Genomic DNA, 16,863 nt, shown 5'->3' with positions numbered 1-16,863 from the left:
AAACAAAAATGAAAACAAACAAACAAAACAAAACCCAAAACAACCGGTAGACGTCTCGGAATCTGAAGGAGTCTTGTCTGAACTGTGCTATCCGGTGACAGGCTACTGTGTGACAGTGATGACGGTGTTGGAGATGGGGCCGAGGCTGGCGACTAGGGACCAGAGAAGTGGGGTGAATGGATGCAGGGTGGCTAGGGACCCCTTGCCCCTCTGGCCCTCCGCCTTTCTTTTCCCCACTCAGAAAGACTTCCCAGCGGAGGCCAGAGTCTGTGAAATGGCTGAAGTCTATACTCCACTAGAAAACCAAGAAAGTGTGATAAAAGAGACAAAAACCTAAAAGGGAGAAGAAGGCCGAGTGACAAATGGTGCAAGGATCCTTGCACTTTAGTGGTTTCAAAATAAAGACTGTACAACCCCCAGGCTCCTGGTTGATAAAAACCTCGCTCCCTTCTCCTACCATCTTTCAAATCCTAGCCTCCTTTCTCTTGAAAGCCAGAAGGCTAGAGCATCTCTTCTCCTTGGCTCACTCCTCTCTCAGGTTGTGGTTACCCACCAAAGCCCTCTAGGGGTCTAAGGGAGTGGAAGGACTGCTGCCCTGCCTAGGAAGGGCAGGGGGTTTGGAGGTTGCCACAGCAACCTGATCTTCTAAGGAGCTTGGTGGTGAGGATGTTGCCATGGAGAGAGATCTTGGTAGGGAGAGGGTCTTGGAGGGAGATGAGGAGAGACCACAGAGGGTCTCCTCAGACTCCTGTGGGGCAGATGTTCCCAAGCCTTGTCTGTCTAGGCCTGGCCGTCAGAGAAACATAGAGTCTTCTCCTCCCCAGGTTCCCTGCTCTGTTCTGGATGGTCAAGACTGTCTGGGGTGGAGAATCGGTCCTGGCTAGGCCTCTTTCAGCTAACCTGGCCATAGTGGGAGAAGAGAGCAATCTTTCCTACTGCTTGAGTGAGGCGTTTGTCAAAAGAGAAAGGAAGATGTCTTCCAAGGGGAGTGGGGGTGGGGACAGGTACCACTTAGACCTATGGCTGTGGATAAATCCAGATTAGAGGCCTCTAATAGAGCCAAGGGCTAGCCTGGAGCCAAGAAGCTTCTTGCTCAGGGCATGGTGGGGCCATTGCAAGCCCTGCCTTCTCTCCCTGTGATATGGAGAAGGGCACCGCTCTTCTCTCAGTGACCCCATTCCCATGGTCTCCCTATCCAGACCTCCCATTTGGAAGGTTTAATTCCATCTGCCTGTTAAAGGCAAGCTTCCTCTCGGGAGAGATTAACTGCCTAGACATGCCTCTCCCTCTAAGCAGTGGAGAGACTCACAGGTTTCGGGGCGCGGGCTGAAGCGGGGAAGGCCAAAGTGTCTCTACAATGTCCTCCACCCGTGGCTCACGACAAAGAGTCCATGTAAGGGGCAGAGGCTCACTCAAGGTCCAGCAGGTCGTGGGGTGAAGAGAACACCCCCGCTCAGGAGTCAGGTCCAGACCCGAGAGGGGTAGGCGAGTAAGCAGTTCCTGGCTCAGTCTTTTCTTAGGGGTAGTGGTACCCCAATATCCACTTGGCAAATCCCAGTCATATGACTGCTCAAGATCCAGAGAAATAATGGCAGAAAAAGAGTGTCATGGAGAAGTGTTAGGATACTGGCCTAAGACGTACTGGAGTGGGAGTTGGGGGCTGGGGACATTGTGCAGGGAGATGGGTGGACTGACCCTGCAGGTCTGGGAAGTCCTTATGCTGCCATGCCCATCAGACCCTTTGTCTTATGAAGATCAACTACCTCTTCCATCCCCAGCCAACTGTCCTGTCCAGGCAATAGGAGGAGACATCCCCTAAGCTCCATAGCCATCTATTTCTTATCAGTCGACGTATTTCTCTTCCTTGGCTGTCCCTTTTGGATGCTCCAAGTTCAGCGTTGGAGGGGGCCTCAGCTATGCCATGCCATCAAGAAAGAGCAAAGAGCTGTGTCCACAGCACAAAAGGGGCCTCCTGTACCAATGTCCTAGCCCCCTTTCCTGGCAGGCTATCTTCAGTCCTCGAGGACAGTCCTAAGCCACCCCTTTGTTGAAGAAGCCAGTGGACAACGAAACTTCTTCTTGGATCAAAATCTGGCTGGCCAATGACAACAGCCATGAAGGTCTGTGCCTGAGTTGTCCTGGGCTTTCTGCCCTGCCATCCTCCACTTCAGAGAGGGCGTATGGACGGGGCAGAGTCGACGGAGCGCTTGGCTTGAAAGATTCTTTGGCCTCAGTCCCTTCTTATGGGCTGAAGTTGACCTGAAGTTGTGGCGTCTGGGGCTCATCCACTTGTCCCTTTAATACTCAGTCAGGCTACCGATCCTCGTCTTCAACCATGCGTCTCAGGTCTAGATCCTGCCTCAGTTACCCACCATCTGGGCTCTGTGATTGAATTGAGCTCATTTTTACCTCAGACTTCCCCCACCCCCTCCACTCCCATCTTCCTCTCAAATTCCAGATGATTTATTAGCTGGGAGAAACCAAGAGAAATTCTATCAGCATTTCCCGCTTTCCGTCTCTTTCCTGTCCCCCAGCCCCTAGTTCCTGCTCCATCTTCTACTTCTCTCTGTGGAAGCCCCGCCCCTACCCCGCTGCCTCATCCTTGGCCATCTCTCATGTCTGTTTCTCTCTGATCTGTCAGCCTGGCATCTGAGGGAGGCTTTCAAAGTACATTTCTGAACAGATAGAAGGCAAGGCCTGGGCAGGCCAGTGGGTGAAAGATGGATCTGGTGGGCTTATGTATCACGGTATAAGACAGTTACTTCCCAAGGGCTGGAAGGCTGAAATGGGATGACCCGGCTGAATAGTTGATGCACGACTGGGTGCTGGCAGCTACCTGGCTTGGTGGACACATTTAAACACAGGTTGGGAATCATGAGTAGATCCAACACCGTGTCCCACAAAAGAGCCAAACTTGTAACTCACAGGACAGGCTGCCCAGAAGCACGCAAAGCTAGTGTTCTGGGTTGTATTAGTTGACTGTGGATTTTTTCCCAGAATGAGGAAGATCTTCAGTGCTCTAAAGAAATGACTTTGAAGAGGTAATGCAAAACTTTGAAAGAAAAGAAGAGGGGGAAAAAAATAAAGAAAATAGATTTATACGCCTATATACGTCTACATGGAGCCTTGTAGGTAAGTACAAGCCCCTTTGCTGTCTCCGCCAATCCTCCTCCTCCACAGAGGCTGTTGGGCCAGCTTTGAGTCTAGTGAAATCAAGGGCTGGAGCCACATCCTCCCGAACGCTTGCTGTCACCCTGGAAAATCAAGTCTTTCCAGTGTTGGGGATAGGTACTGATTTCTTAAAAAAAAAAAAAAATCTCCATCAAGAGTAAAATTTGTACACGGATCGAGTTCACTCATCCGATTGCGGGGGAACCTATCAGCAATCACTCGATCTCCATTGTTTTCAGAGGGATGGAATGCATTTTAGTGTTCATAAATTTGGGGGTGAAACCACCCTGCACTGGTAAGAGGAGAGGTGGGCCAGGGGTCTGGCCATCCATCGGCTGGCTGGAGGAAGCCACAGACCCGAGAGAGAGGCGCTGATACATCTGGTTGTTTCTTTCCTCGCTGTGACCAGTCTAAACCGGGTGTCACTGAATGCCGCACTTTTGAGTGTCCCAACCTCTCTCTGACCTCTGGCCAGGGCTGGAAGTGAAGGACAGATCCAGCCCTGGTGGTGGTGCCCTCTCTTTTGCTCTCTGTAACCCTATCGGTCCCTCCTCTTTCTACGCCAATGCTTCTCTTTCCACCTCTCAATCCCTCTTGCTCCTTCCTCTTCTTCCCTTCTCTGTCCATTCATCTTGCTTTAAAAAAAAAAAAGAAAGAAATACATTTTTGGGGGTTGGGGTGGGGGGAGTGTCTCCTTAGCCCTTGCTAGAGATTCCGAGGTCCTCAGTTTCCTCAAATATATATGCATATATATTTCCCCTAAATGAGATGAAATGAGTGAGCGTCCTGGGGTGGAGGGAGGCGCTGGCTGGAGTCGGGGCTGGGGATAGGAAAGGGGGGAGGATGGAAGGGGACGCGTCACTCAACGTTACTGCTGTCGAAGGCGTGGCATTGAAAGTCCCCATCGACATATTCCATGCCTGGCAGCTTCATCCCGTACTTGTCCACACACCAGCAGATGCCACGTTTGCGGCCACGGGAAGGCTTGCACTGAAGGAAGAGGAACAGACAGTGAGAGCGCGGCACCCTGAGGCCCTCTTCTTGTCTGACTTTCCCCCTCTACTTGAGAATTGAAAGGGGGTACACCCTTAGACAGCTCTTGGGTTTTGGTGTCTCCATCTCATGGGAGAACCCAGAGAAAATTGTTAGTCCAGGCATCCTGCCCTGCAGGAGGTCCTGCAATCGCCCTTTGGCCATTCACTTTGGGACCACCCACCTCACATCCTCCGGGGATCAACAAGAGAGGACCCTGGCCATCAACATAGGAACCATCATTGCTCTGTGGCGCTACCATGTGCCAGACACAGCTTAAGATGGGTCACGTGGCAGGAGTTGTTCTAAGTGCTTTGCAAAGATGTACCACTGACTTTCCCCCATCAGGGTGATGGTGACTGCTAGTCCCCATATCACATGAAAAACTAAAGACACAGGGGTTTTAAATACCTGGGCAAAGGGGTCACAGCTAGAAGTGACAGGGTCAAGATATGCCCCAAGGAGATCTTGCTTGTAACTTAACTTAGATTAGGGGTCCCTAATATATAATATAGGTTTTGTCAAGGTCACACAGTTAGAAATGTAAAGTGCTTGGAGTCCACTCCAGACCTGCCAATCAGCAACCCTAGAGGTGAGGCCCGGGAGCTTGGAACAGCGGCACGTACCTGCTTTCTCTTGTAGAACCCTTTGCGGTCACAGTTGGGCAGGTACACAGCACGGGGCACCATGCGTGGGCTGGCTTTGAGTTCCTGCAGGGACGCTTCCATGTGTCTGCGGCAGGGGCCCTGTGAACACAGGAGGGATGAGAGGTCTGGCATGACCCAAGTGGAAACCACTCAGATGTGCGGTCCTGTGACTCATGGGCGGCATCCAAAGGGACTCCCAGGGAAAAATCTATCACCTCTTATCAGAAGCTGTGAAAGTTACTTCTCCCTCACCTGCCCAGTGCCTCGGTCATACAGCAAGCCCGTGCATAGCCAGGCATAGAGCCCTGCTTTCCCATTTGTCTTTCAACTCGCCATCAACTTTTCTACCCTTCCAAGTAATGAAGACACAGGTTGCATGCTCCAGATGCACTAGGATAGTGTTCAGCCTCTCCCTGGGACTGGCCACAGCTCTAGGGGTCACATACCTCCTGTGTGCTCACTGTTCTAAGAGGCACTTTCTTTGAAAGACTACTTCTGTTTCCACTTACTTGGATCAGCCCTCCGTCTGGATAAATAAACTCAAGTTCTCACAAGCATCCTTCCAAATCCTCAGCTGACCCACCATGACCACATTAGGTTCTTAGTTTGGTCTAGCCTGTGCATCTTCAGCGGCCATAGATGTTCAAGTAAGTGCAGGTATGATTACATTGTGGTGGTGGCCAGGGCAAGGAGGAGAGAATCCCTAAGACTCACTTGCTCAGATTCCTGTCTCAGTTCAGGCGCAGGGTTGACTCTGGGGTGGGCGGTGTTCTCTGCGCCCCCCACAAACTTAGACTGGGTCAGCTTCTTCCTGCGGTCCTTCTTCACGGCCTCGGCCTTCAGCTCGGAAATGCGAGTGTGTTTGGGTCGGAAGACCTTGGGGGCGTAGGTCTCTTCAGCCATCTCAGAGGTGGTGGGCTCCTCATGCTCGTGAGAGTCTCTCTCTGCAGGGAGATGGAGTCAAAGAATCATCAGCTTCTGAGGCCAGAGAGCAGTGTCTAGAGACCAGGACAGGAAGGTTTGGGGTCAGAGGCATCATAGAAGCTCAGAGAGATGTGCTGAGGTCTAAGAAAGCAAGAAGGGGGGCAGACTTTATCGGAGGATTCTTGACCAAGTCTCACTAGCACATGAGGGGAGGCAGGCTAGAGAAGGAAGGAGGCGGGGCAAGACCCAGAGCAAGTGAAGGTTATGGGAAACAGTTTGCTGGCTGGCGGCATGGCTCAGGAGACGAGGAAGTGACTAGAGACAGAAGATTGAATTGTCGGGACCTGGAGATCTGGGCCAAGGGAAGAAAACAGGGCCCAGCCCGGACATGGACAAGAACAGCCAAGTGTGTCCTCTTAGTAAGCCGGGCTGAGTAGTGAGGGATGTTTGGACCTGGGTGTCTAGCGACAGGGGCAGCAGAGGGTGGAGACCATGCTGAGGACAGAGAGACAGGAGAGGCACAAAGCAGGTGGAACTCGGAGGCCTCATCCATCCACACTACCTCCCAGCTGGCCCTGCACCATGCTCTGGGCCCCGGGAGGCTGGGCATTACTCAGCTTAGTCTGAGAGGGGCCGACAGCTGGCGGGGGCCAGACCAGTTATATATAGGCGCAACTTGGTGACAGAGTCTATACTTAGCTGACTTATGACCTTTAGAAAAAACAAGTAGGACTTTGTTCATGTGTCTGTTAGTCTCTTAGTGCCACCTGCCTGGCCCATCTCAGGACACATTTCCAGTAAGTTCTTTTCTCAGTGGTACCCTACCATTCTTCTCTCAGCTCCCTGACCTTGCAACCTCAATAGATTATGAGTGGGGAGACCTTAGGTGGCTGTCCCCAGGTGGTGTGTCTAGGATGACCCACAAGAAAACCAGGGTATGTAGAGTCTGGAAGGTTTGGGGGCCCAGGCTACATCACCTTTGCTATTCAAATACTCAAAAAAGAAAAAAAGGGTCTTGGGATACCCCAACATAATAAAATAGGGTAAAGGAAAACTCACTGTCCCTCAGACACCCAGAAATGGTGACTGCTAGGTATCTTGGATAGGAAAGATGAGGGTAAAGAATTCAAGGAAGTTGGGCTGAGGGGAATTGATAAGGAAAGAGGTGTTTTGGAGAAGGCACTGTCGGGTGTCTCCAAACTCCCAGCCCAAAGGAAGATCTGATGTGAGCGAGGCATCTGGAGATTAAGCCTCTCGTGGTTAGAAGAGCAGAGGACACCAAGCTCCCAAGCACATGCTCCTCTTGGGCTTGTCAAGCTTAATGCACTAGGCATTGGTTCCTGTTAGGAGGAAGCCGCTGGAGGTTTTCGTGGATCCAGAGGATTTCATCGGGTCGGGTGTTCATGCACGGGTGAGGAAGAGAAACAACTTCTGGAAAAGGAAGATGAGGGGCCGGGAGTACTGGACAGTGCTGGGGCCAGGCTCTCCCTGAGTCAAGTTCAGCGTGGGGCCCCGCCCCCCTCAGTGTCTGACTCTACTGTATCAGAACCTGCTGGGATGTATAATCCCAGGCTGACTGGCCAAGGTGGAATTTAGTACTCTGGGGATTAAAAGAGGATGTCTTGGGAGGAAGCCAATTTTCTCGACTGTGGGACTTGGGGACAGAATGCAGGAGGAGGTGTGTCTAGTCTGGCAGCTCTTGGGCAGGTAGAAAAGTAGAGTCAGAGATCTTTCTTTAAGGAATTTAAAGGACTTTTTGCCAACTCTGGGCCTCGTAAGTCTGGGCTTCTGGGGGTGCCTACACTTACTCCCCTCATTTGCAGGCTTCTTGCTTGTGAAGGGCAGGCTTACCATTTTGATGTGCCCCCCGGTTTTTGTTTCCACTTCATCCCATGGAAGCGAGAAACCTATTACTCAGGCAGTGGGAGAGTCGAGTATCAAGGATGCTAATCAGGGTCTTAGGGTCACCTGTAGACTCCGGAGGGACAGTGGGAGCTTGGAGGAGGGCCAGAGCAGAGTCAGGAGGATTAAAGGGCTGGAGAGCAAGCCTGGAACTGGAAGGGATGCCAGCCAATCCCGCTCAGCTGCCTGGTGGCCGAATCATAAACAGGAATTTATTTTTGGAAGGTTGGGCTTTTAGATGAGAGAGAGAGACAGAGAGAGAGAGAGAGAGAGAGAGAGAGAGAGAGAGAGAGAGGGAGAGAGAGGGAGAGAGAGAGAGAGGGAGGGAGGGAGGGAGAGAGAGAGAGAGCAAGAGCAGAGAGAACACAGATACCCTGGCTACCCCTGAGTCGTTTCACCAAGAGAAAAAGAACTGAGGTTGCTGAAGGGACTGAGGTGGGGTACAGGAGAACATATCCAGGAAACTAGCAAGGCTTTTAGAAACAAGCAGGGCCATACCTCCAGGTGGCCAGTAGGTGGCGCAGAAGACCGAGAACCCCCTCAACTCGTGCCCATACGCAGGGACGATACAATTTGAAAATCTGGCTTTTGGGTGTCTCCCCTTCCTGCTAGTTTGAGAATCTTATCAATCCATTCTCCCTCTTTGTGTGCCTCCAGCATGCACTGAGAAGGTCGGGGGATGGACAAAAGAGAGCTTGTGTAGGTGTGGAGGACAGTGGGGCCACGGCTTGCGTGTGTGTGTGTGTGTGTGTGTGTGTGTGTGTGTGTGTGTGTGTGTATGTCCGTGTTCCAGAGTGCTGCTTCTCAATCAGTGACTGGAAGGCGTACCAAGGTAGAGACACACACCCAGGCTCTCTCCTCCCTCAAGATGCCCCTGGGAAAGGTTTCTGCAGAGGATGAGACGTGTGGGGCGCTCAATGTCCTCTTCATGGAAGTCACTGTGGCAGAGCTTTTAATGTCATGATCTGATCCAACAATTAAGAAATGGGTTTGTGCTGACTAGTTTTATGTTATCCCAGTATTTACCCTGGGGTCTGTTGTGGCTCTCTAGCCTTTTGTAATGTGCCTACTCTATCATGAACAAATACAAAAAACCAAAACCAAAACCCACCCCAGGGGGGCCTCAGTTGCTCACTTCCCATTTCCAGTCCCCCCCCCACCCCCCCACCCCAGCCACATGTTGTTGGCTGCTACTGTGCTGGACCAGGCAGATACAGAACACTTTCATCATCACAGTAAGTTCTACTAGATAGCGCTGGCCCAGGACACGGGTCAGTGTCTGGAGAGGGACAGAAATAGTCAGGCTAAATGCTCTGCCCCCTCCTGGCCTCGTCTCATCTCTCAGCCAATATAGGCAGCCAGCCTCCTGCTCTTTGCGGCAACCAAAGGCTTCTGGGAGAGCCAGAAACTTGCTGCTCATGTCCCCCAAAAATGTAAGACGTGTTTCAGTCTCCCCAAGTCCGACTGCTTCCCAGCTGCAGATGGATGCTAATTAGCTCAATGGCACTGTGTGAGTGCATTTGCATACAGAGAAAGGGAGGAGGGAGTCTGGGCAGAGGCCTGGCCCACAGCAGCGTCTACCCAGCCCTAAGCTCTCTCCCGAAGATCCCCCGGAAGACACCATTTTCTTTTCCTCTGTGGTCAGTAATACAGGTAGTCTCCATGGATTTTAACAATCAGAATGATGAGCTGAGCTTCCCAGAGGAAAACAAATGTACGCAGCTCTAGCCTAAGGTGGGAGGTGGCCAGAAGGGCTCATTTAATTTCAAATGGCTTAACTTTAGATTTTGAAACAGCTTGCTCATTGGGACTGTTTCAAGTGTGTTTGAAACAACATACCGTAAACTTTATGACCCAAATATATACATCTGTATATATATGTATATATGTATAATATATATGTAAAATGACATTAAAATCATCTAAATTGAGGTCTTACATTGTAAATATAAAAAAGATGTCATGGATTTCCAAGACAGTATATGAAAGAATATTGATGATTTCATTATTGTTTTGGGTATGTTCTGTTAAAACACACAACTAAAATGAGCTTCCTCTGTTTCTTTTTAGCCTTTGAAAATCTTGGATGCTAGAAAAGATAATAAAAATGGTGGCCCCTGGAAAATGAAATGGTGTGTACGCATGCGGCTCGTGTTGGCTTTCAGTCGGATGAGCTATTTATTCTAGACACCTGCAGGGGACACACCTGTAGTGAGGGATGGAGAGATGTTACAGCCCCGATGGTACAACTCAGAGTTCAAATAACCGGAACCCATCTCAAGCCACACACTGGCAGAGGCATCACACCAGGCCCTGTTCTGAGGGCATTTTTAGTGAAGGCTTTAGGGGTTGTCGGGGGGGGGGGGGGGGGAAGGCCGTTTATCTGACAGTTTAAGTTGAGGCCTAAAGTATAAGATAACCTATTTGGTTGAGCCTTAAGGTTCTGCTGGCAGGTCCTACTGGGAAGGTAGGCTGGTGTCCTTTGCCTATTTCCCCAGTAACCCCAGAAAGGAAAGCTTCCTCAGCCCCTGGGCAGGTTAGGGTGGCTCTTGGCATAGCCTCAGATTAACCTGGACCCCCAGCTGTCACCTCTTAGCCGAAGGCAGGCCTGCTGAGAAGCCCGTACATCACTGGCTCATGAGTTGTTCTTTATCAGCCTTTGTGGTAGATAGTCCCTCCTCTTTGTGACATAGGAACCCTGCAGTCACCTGTATCACCCCATCCTACCTCGGGTCTCATCACCCTGCTTGCCAGCCCCCCGGGAAGGCCTGTGCCGTGGGGGCAGGTTACCATGAACAGTAGACCACTGAGGTACTATGTTCTTCGGAGAGACAGGAAGCAGGGGCAGCCACAGGGCTGCAAGGGCCTGTCAGGAGAGCTGCCTGTGTTCAGGAAATGAGGTTTGGCCCGCAGAGCTGGAGGCTGTGCTGCATACCATTCCTTCAAAACTCTCCTTGCTCACTTCCTCCGACCAAACCACTGGCCTGAAAAAGGGACAGAGGAAACCCCGAGAGCAAGAAGGTGTGAGAGCCCCTACTTTTGGGTCATTTCATTGCCTCTCCAGCCCACAAAATAGAGCATCCCTAAGTGGAGGGTTTTTCTTTCACTTTCAGAATGCCTACCACTGAAGGGGAGCATTTGGCAATGTTGGCCAAAGGTCTGGGTTAGACCAGGTTAGACCAGGCCTAGGCAAGAAAGAGGCCGAGTGATGACTGAATGAGCCAGAAATAGCAGGACAGAGCACCACAACTCCTAGTGAGGAGCCGGATTCAAGTCCTGACCACCCCAGATCTTGTCTAGGGCAAGTGGCTTCCTGTCTCAGGTTCCGTTGTCCTTATCTGTAAAGCGAGGGCCGGGACCACGATGGTAGCTATGGGTTTCTTCTAGCTTTAATGTTCTTTGGCCAATATCCAGATAATTCCTAGAGAGATGCTACGGAGCAGCTAAGACATGTGGCCAGGCAGGAAAGACCACTTCTCCTTACAAACAAATGTCTAGTTATTCATCGGGATTTATGTTGTTGGTGGTGTTTTTGTTGTTATTTTTTTTTTCCCCAAAGAAATAAGTGACATCATACTAGAAATCATGGCTGTGGGAGGGAAGCAGGCATCCATACCTGCTTCCTTGGCTATTTGCTTATTTATTTCTGCAGACATGTGATCAGTCTTATTGCTTTGAATAGCCTCCCCAGCTTGGAATTTAAGGACAGTCTGAGAATTGCTACTTTGCTTACAACTAAATACATATATACTACATACTATACATATATACAACTATATACTACAACAAACGACAACGAAATAAACCCCTCCCACTTGACTGTTTGTGACTTCTTGTAACCCCACCCTCCCACCCCCATCCCCACCTCCACCCCCCGCTGGTAGGGGGTGTCCTCTGTTCATACTTGGTTGTGTGCAGCCCTTCCAGCTTCTGAACGTGGTATGGCTCTGGAGGGTCATAATCACTTCTTTAAATTTTAATTTTTCTCCACATTGAATACCTTGAAGGTTTCATAGGCATTAACTGTTCAGGTACAAAGTAAAACTTTTTTTTTTATAAATCCTCCCTTCCGTCTTTGTCCTCCTCCCTGAATTAAGAGACCAGGACGGGGTCAACACGCTTCCATGTCCTCTGCTCTGACCTCTGCTCAGTGACCTCTGGCTGGAGGGTCAGCCTGGCCCTGGCCCGTGCAGCTGCGGGCCCACCTGCTTGCTCAGATGTAAAAAAACTCCTGCCCTCGGGGGATGCCTCAGAGTCTGGGGAGTGGGAATGGGGGAGGGGAGGGTATTGAAGGGGGGGAAAAAAAAAAGGGACTTGGAAAGAATAGGAGCTTCACTGGGCCAGCTGTGCTGGCTCCTCCAGGCCTTGCTGACGCAGCAGAAAGATGGGGGCAAAGGCAAGGAACGTCAAGTTAGAGCACCATGCCCCATCATCCGCCCAGCTCTCCGTTCCGCGTGGCCTCAGCAGCTCCAGCTCTCACAGACTTGCTTCAAAGGGAGGCTGTGCGGTGGGGCAGGAATCTGGCTCTTTTCAATTTTCCATGATCTTGTTCAACCCAGACATGGATTTGGCCAAGAAGCCTTTACTCTGGATTGACTTCAGAGTGGCATTTGGACCAGGGTTGGAGCTGAAGCCCTGCGGATGGAGGCCAAACCCCTCCAAGTAGCGAAGGCTGAATTCATTTTCGTTTAGGTAATGTCCTCTTCCCCTTTCTTGCCCAGAAGCACATTTTATGTTTCTCTTTGCCTTATTTCTCAATGACAGGATTGATATTTACAGCCCTCTACTCCCTACATCTCAGATTTCACGTCTCGGCTAGCCCAGGAGACACTATCCAGACCCTCCAGTGTGCTGGGCTCCCACCACCAAAGCCACAGGTCCTTTCTAGACACAGCCCTCAGCAAAGCCTGCGCCTTCCTTGACCCACTGAAGCTCACTTTTATTTATTGCTCTTGGCTCTAGAAACTCTTGTCTCCCTCGTCCCTTTAGCCTCGCACACACTGCCCTCTGTTTCTATATGTATCTCTGGCTCCAGAACTGGCCAAAAGAAAATGCTGGGCCAGGCGCGCTCCCAAGCACCGGGCCATCTCTAGGCCACGCCCTCTCCAGTTGCCAAGCAACGCACCCAGCAAAACGCTGGTCTCCGCCTGCCTGCATACGCCTCCCTCTCCCGAAGCTTTGGCTGCCTTCCACCTCACTCTCCTCCGCTCCTCACTTCTCATTCTAGAAACACACTGTGCTGGGGGTGTTACATAATGCAAATAATACATGAATATATAATATGTACTTTTGGTTGCATACCAAATATGAATACAGTATATGTATAATATAGCTTGCATCCGCGGGAGAAGAGGTTATGTCCACGCTCACACTACTCAGATTTTGATGGTGGGGGAGGGGGCCTAGGGAGCAGGAATTTCTTCTAAAGGACCCAGAGGACATCCCCCCTCTCTTCACTATCCATTTTCCTCTCTTTAAGAATGACGTCACCTTTAGCTTTTTTTTTTCTAAGGGATCCAGCTAATGGCTCTCGGGTTGAAGGATCTTCTCCGGGAGCCCGCTCCCATCCAAGAGGAAAGCATCAACCTTCGCGGCTGTGGACAGCAGCCAGGGCGCAACCGCAGCCCGCTAGGCACCTGCCTGAGGCGGGCTGGGGTCGGGGAGAAGCGTTGGGGTCGGGGAGAGAGCGAGAAGAGGGGGCTGCTTCGGGTTGGCTGCTGAAGGTGAGACTGAAGCAGCTGCAGAGAATTCTAAAGCGACCTGGCGCGGAACAAAACCCCCCCAGTGTACGTGTGTGCATGTGTGTGTGCACGCGGGCGCGTGCACTGGGTTGGCTTGGGAAGTTGGAGGCTGCCGCTCTGCTGGCCCAGCATTTGCGCGCGCGCGCGCGCGCACACATCTTCTCGCCCAACTACTCCCTATGAATTATACGGCTTGGCAAATAAAAGTGGGGCCCGGATACTGCGGAGTCATAACTTGCTCACTTAAGCAGTGATGGGATTGCTAGCCACACAGCCCTTGTCTCCAAGCCAGGTAATGATTTCCTACCGTTTCGGCGGGCAGGAATACAGTAAAAATGACCCGGAAAATTGGTCTCTGGGGTTTCTGAGGTTTGTACGCCCCCCTCCCTTTCATGATGCACCTTCTTGTGACAGCCAAAACCTGCACTTCCCGGGGAGAGATGCTGAGCTCTGTCCTTAGGTCCTTAGTTTGCATTTAAATTTTTTTTTTTTAAATTACAAAACTCCTCACGTTGGAGTGCTTGGGAATAATGGAGGACGACAGGGTAGTGAGTGAGAAGGCCTTTGTCTTCGTAAGGAACTGCACCAAATAAACATTTAGCCAAGTCTTAACCTCTCCCAGCTCAGATTTTGTACATCGTTGATTAATATATATATAGTTTATATAATACATATATAAGATAAGATAACTCCCCAGAGAAACCTAACTTGAAGCAGAACTGTTCTGGTTGAACAAGAGACTCTGCCAGTCATTTAAACCATAGACTCCAGGCACACAGAGCTTGAAGGCGGGGCAGGAGGGGGCGGGGCCAGAAGGGGGCGGGGTAAACGGAGGGGTGGCTCCCAGTACATGGTCTTCCTGTCTCCGCCCCTTGAATTTTGCATTCTGCGTTTCCAGGGCCCCTCAGGCATTTAGCCACACTCACTTTTAGTCTGGTTTAAGTGATTGGGGGTGGGTGGGGGTGGGGGTGGGGGTGGGGTGCTTGGGTGGAGTGGAGTGGGGAGAAAGGGAGGGGAGAATGGAGAGGGCAAGCATCCATTGGGAACTTGAGGATGTCTTCAAACCTATGACCATTTTTTTTTTTTAATCTTAGGTAAAATCTGAATTCAGGAGGGGAAAAATTCATCAGATTCAGGGGCGAATAATCAGCACAGAACACCAAACCCTTTTCACGCTCTATCCCACGCCCTATCCCAGCACTCTTGAAGTATTCTTTCTCTTCCTGGGAGGAAAATAAAAGACACGTTTTTACAACCTTATGTGTTTTTTACCATCGATCATATTCATATCAATTTAAAAGCAGCAAGTGTACATGTGGGTGAGGTCTCAACACCTCTGCCCAAAAGGCATTAGTTATCAAGATGTAGGGCGTGTGTGTGTGTGTGTGTGTGTGTGTGCGCGCGCGCGCGTGTGCGTGTGTGTACACTTGCGTGCACCCCTTACCAAGTAAGAATGGAGGGATAAGTCTGGAGGCAACAGGATGGGGTGCGGGGTTTGGAGGGATCAAGGTAGAATTAGCTTCAAAGATGCGTAACGCAATCCAGGCCCCAATTAAAGTGACCTTTTAACAAAAAGATTTTTTTTTTTTTTTAAAGTTTAGGGAGAAAAGTATGGGGGTGGGGTGGAGAAGGGAGTTGATAATTTAACCTGTTCTTTTTCAGAGTGGATACACGGGATTTGGACTTTGAGACTCAATAGGAGCTCAGGAGTCAGGATTGCCACGAGTTCGGAGTGGGGGAGGGCCGGGCTCGGGTGAAGACTGAGAGGGGATGGAGCGCAAACTGTAAGAGGCTGGGTTAGACAGACGCCTAGGACAGCAGGATCTGCCAGAAGGGCTCCAAATCCGAGGTGCAAGGACCCACCCCATCTACTCCCAGGAGCTGCCCGGGTCTAAGCCACTTGCTGCGCAAAGCGCTTGAGTCCCAACCCTTCCCGGATCCCCACCCGTCCAAGTCCCCCCACCCACTCCCCGCCCGTGTGCGGTGCAGCTGACACCCCGGGAGCGCTCACCTATCTTGGTTTGCTCGCCATAGCTCTTCTCGTTGAGGCAAACGCCGCGGCCGTGCAGCAGGGCATGCAGCGGCTTCTCCTCATCCTGCCGGGGGAGGCAGCGCAAACCTTGGGCGCAGCGCTCAGTGTAGACGCCACACGACTGCCCCTCCGCCAGGGCGCAAGTCATGCAGCAGCCGCAGCCGGGCTCCTTGACCAGCTCGCAGCCCAGAGGGCTGGGGGGACACATGGACAGAGCTTTCTCATCGCAGGGCTCACAGTGCACGAAAGAGCCCAGGGCTTGAGCCTGCCCGGCATAGGCGGCCAGCAGCAGGAGGACCGCGCTGAGCACCATTTTCTCGGAGTCTCGCTTTACCTTGGGGCGGGGCAGGAGAGCGAGAGTGCGTAGAGAAAGGGCCAGGAGGGCTCCCGGAGATTTTTTTTTTTTTTTAAATCTCTTGCAGGTAGAGCAGGTGCCCTCCCCCAAACACTTGCAAAATGTGAGGCAAGGAGGATTCAGGTGCCTGCACGCAAGTCCCAATTGCAAGGATTAAAGACTTGCAACAGGTTGGGGGTGAAAAAAGGAGGCGCGCCAGGTGCACGCAGAGTGAGCGGAGACCGAAGAAACCCCTAGGCGGGATCGGGTCAGAATTGCAGAGGTGGGGGGACCACAGAATTGCTCACCCCAAAGCAACAGAAATAATGAGCTTGGAGGCTGTGGAAATAAATGGGGGTGATGAAGAAAAAAAAATGGACTTGGCTTATTTTTTTTTCCTTGTTGCTTAAAGTCTAAAACGCACCCCCACTCCTCTCCAAGCCTCTGCTGTGAGCAGCGCCGCTGCTGCTGCAGAACAGGTAAGAGGCGTCGGCAGCTGCCAAGAAGATAGGGGAAAAAAATGTTGAAATCAAGAGAAAAAAAAAATCAGCAAAACTCCAAACCTCACCAAACCTGGACCCTAACACCTCTTGTCTCCTACTCGGCCACCACCTCTTCGAAACCCGCAGGTTCTGCGTGAAGTCCGGAGAAGGGTGCAGACCGAGGAGGAGGATAATGAAAAGGAACAAAAAAAAAAAAAAAAAAGGGAAAAAGCCCAAACAGCTTTGCAGCTCTTTGCTAGCTCTTTTTACCCCCCGGCAGAAGTTTCCAAAGAGACTGCGGGCTCTGGTCGAGCAGGCGCTTTTAAACAGACGGCCCCTGGCTGCCAGCCAGTTATAGCTGCAATCTGAGCTCCCCAACACCCAACCCATGCAAGGATGCCAAGGAGCTTTGCAGCACAGACTCACACGGGGTGGGGGTGGGGAGAGGCCTTCTAGACACACGGGGGCTCCCCTTCGCTCCCTGAACGGTGCCCTCCGCCCCACGGAATGTACGAGAAGGGCTTGGGGGACAGACTGGAGCTACCGAGAGCTGGGAGAAGGTGGAGGGAGGAATAGCCGATAGTAATCTTCAAGAGCT

The 16,863-nt window shown here is 51.3% G+C and overlaps 1 protein-coding gene across 1 annotated transcript; it reads right to left on the bottom strand.

Moving 5' to 3' along the window:
* Positions 1-3,696: 3,696 nt before the first annotated feature.
* Positions 3,697-16,490, bottom strand: Igfbp5 (insulin like growth factor binding protein 5). The gene is made up of 4 exons (XM_059278418.1): positions 15,429-16,490; positions 5,565-5,794; positions 4,830-4,949; positions 3,697-4,161 (listed from the first exon to the last, which is right to left on the bottom strand). Exons 1-4 carry the CDS (start codon positions 15,760-15,762, stop codon positions 4,030-4,032), a joined length of 816 nt encoding a protein of 271 aa, XP_059134401.1. The 5' UTR covers positions 15,763-16,490; the 3' UTR covers positions 3,697-4,029.
* Positions 16,491-16,863: the final 373 nt, after the last annotated feature.

Source organism: Peromyscus eremicus, chromosome 13 (genome assembly GCF_949786415.1).
Source record: "Peromyscus eremicus chromosome 13, PerEre_H2_v1, whole genome shotgun sequence".
Lineage (NCBI taxonomy): Eukaryota > Metazoa > Chordata > Mammalia > Rodentia > Cricetidae > Peromyscus > Peromyscus eremicus.
This window is presented reverse-complemented; position numbering and strand designations above follow the sequence as displayed.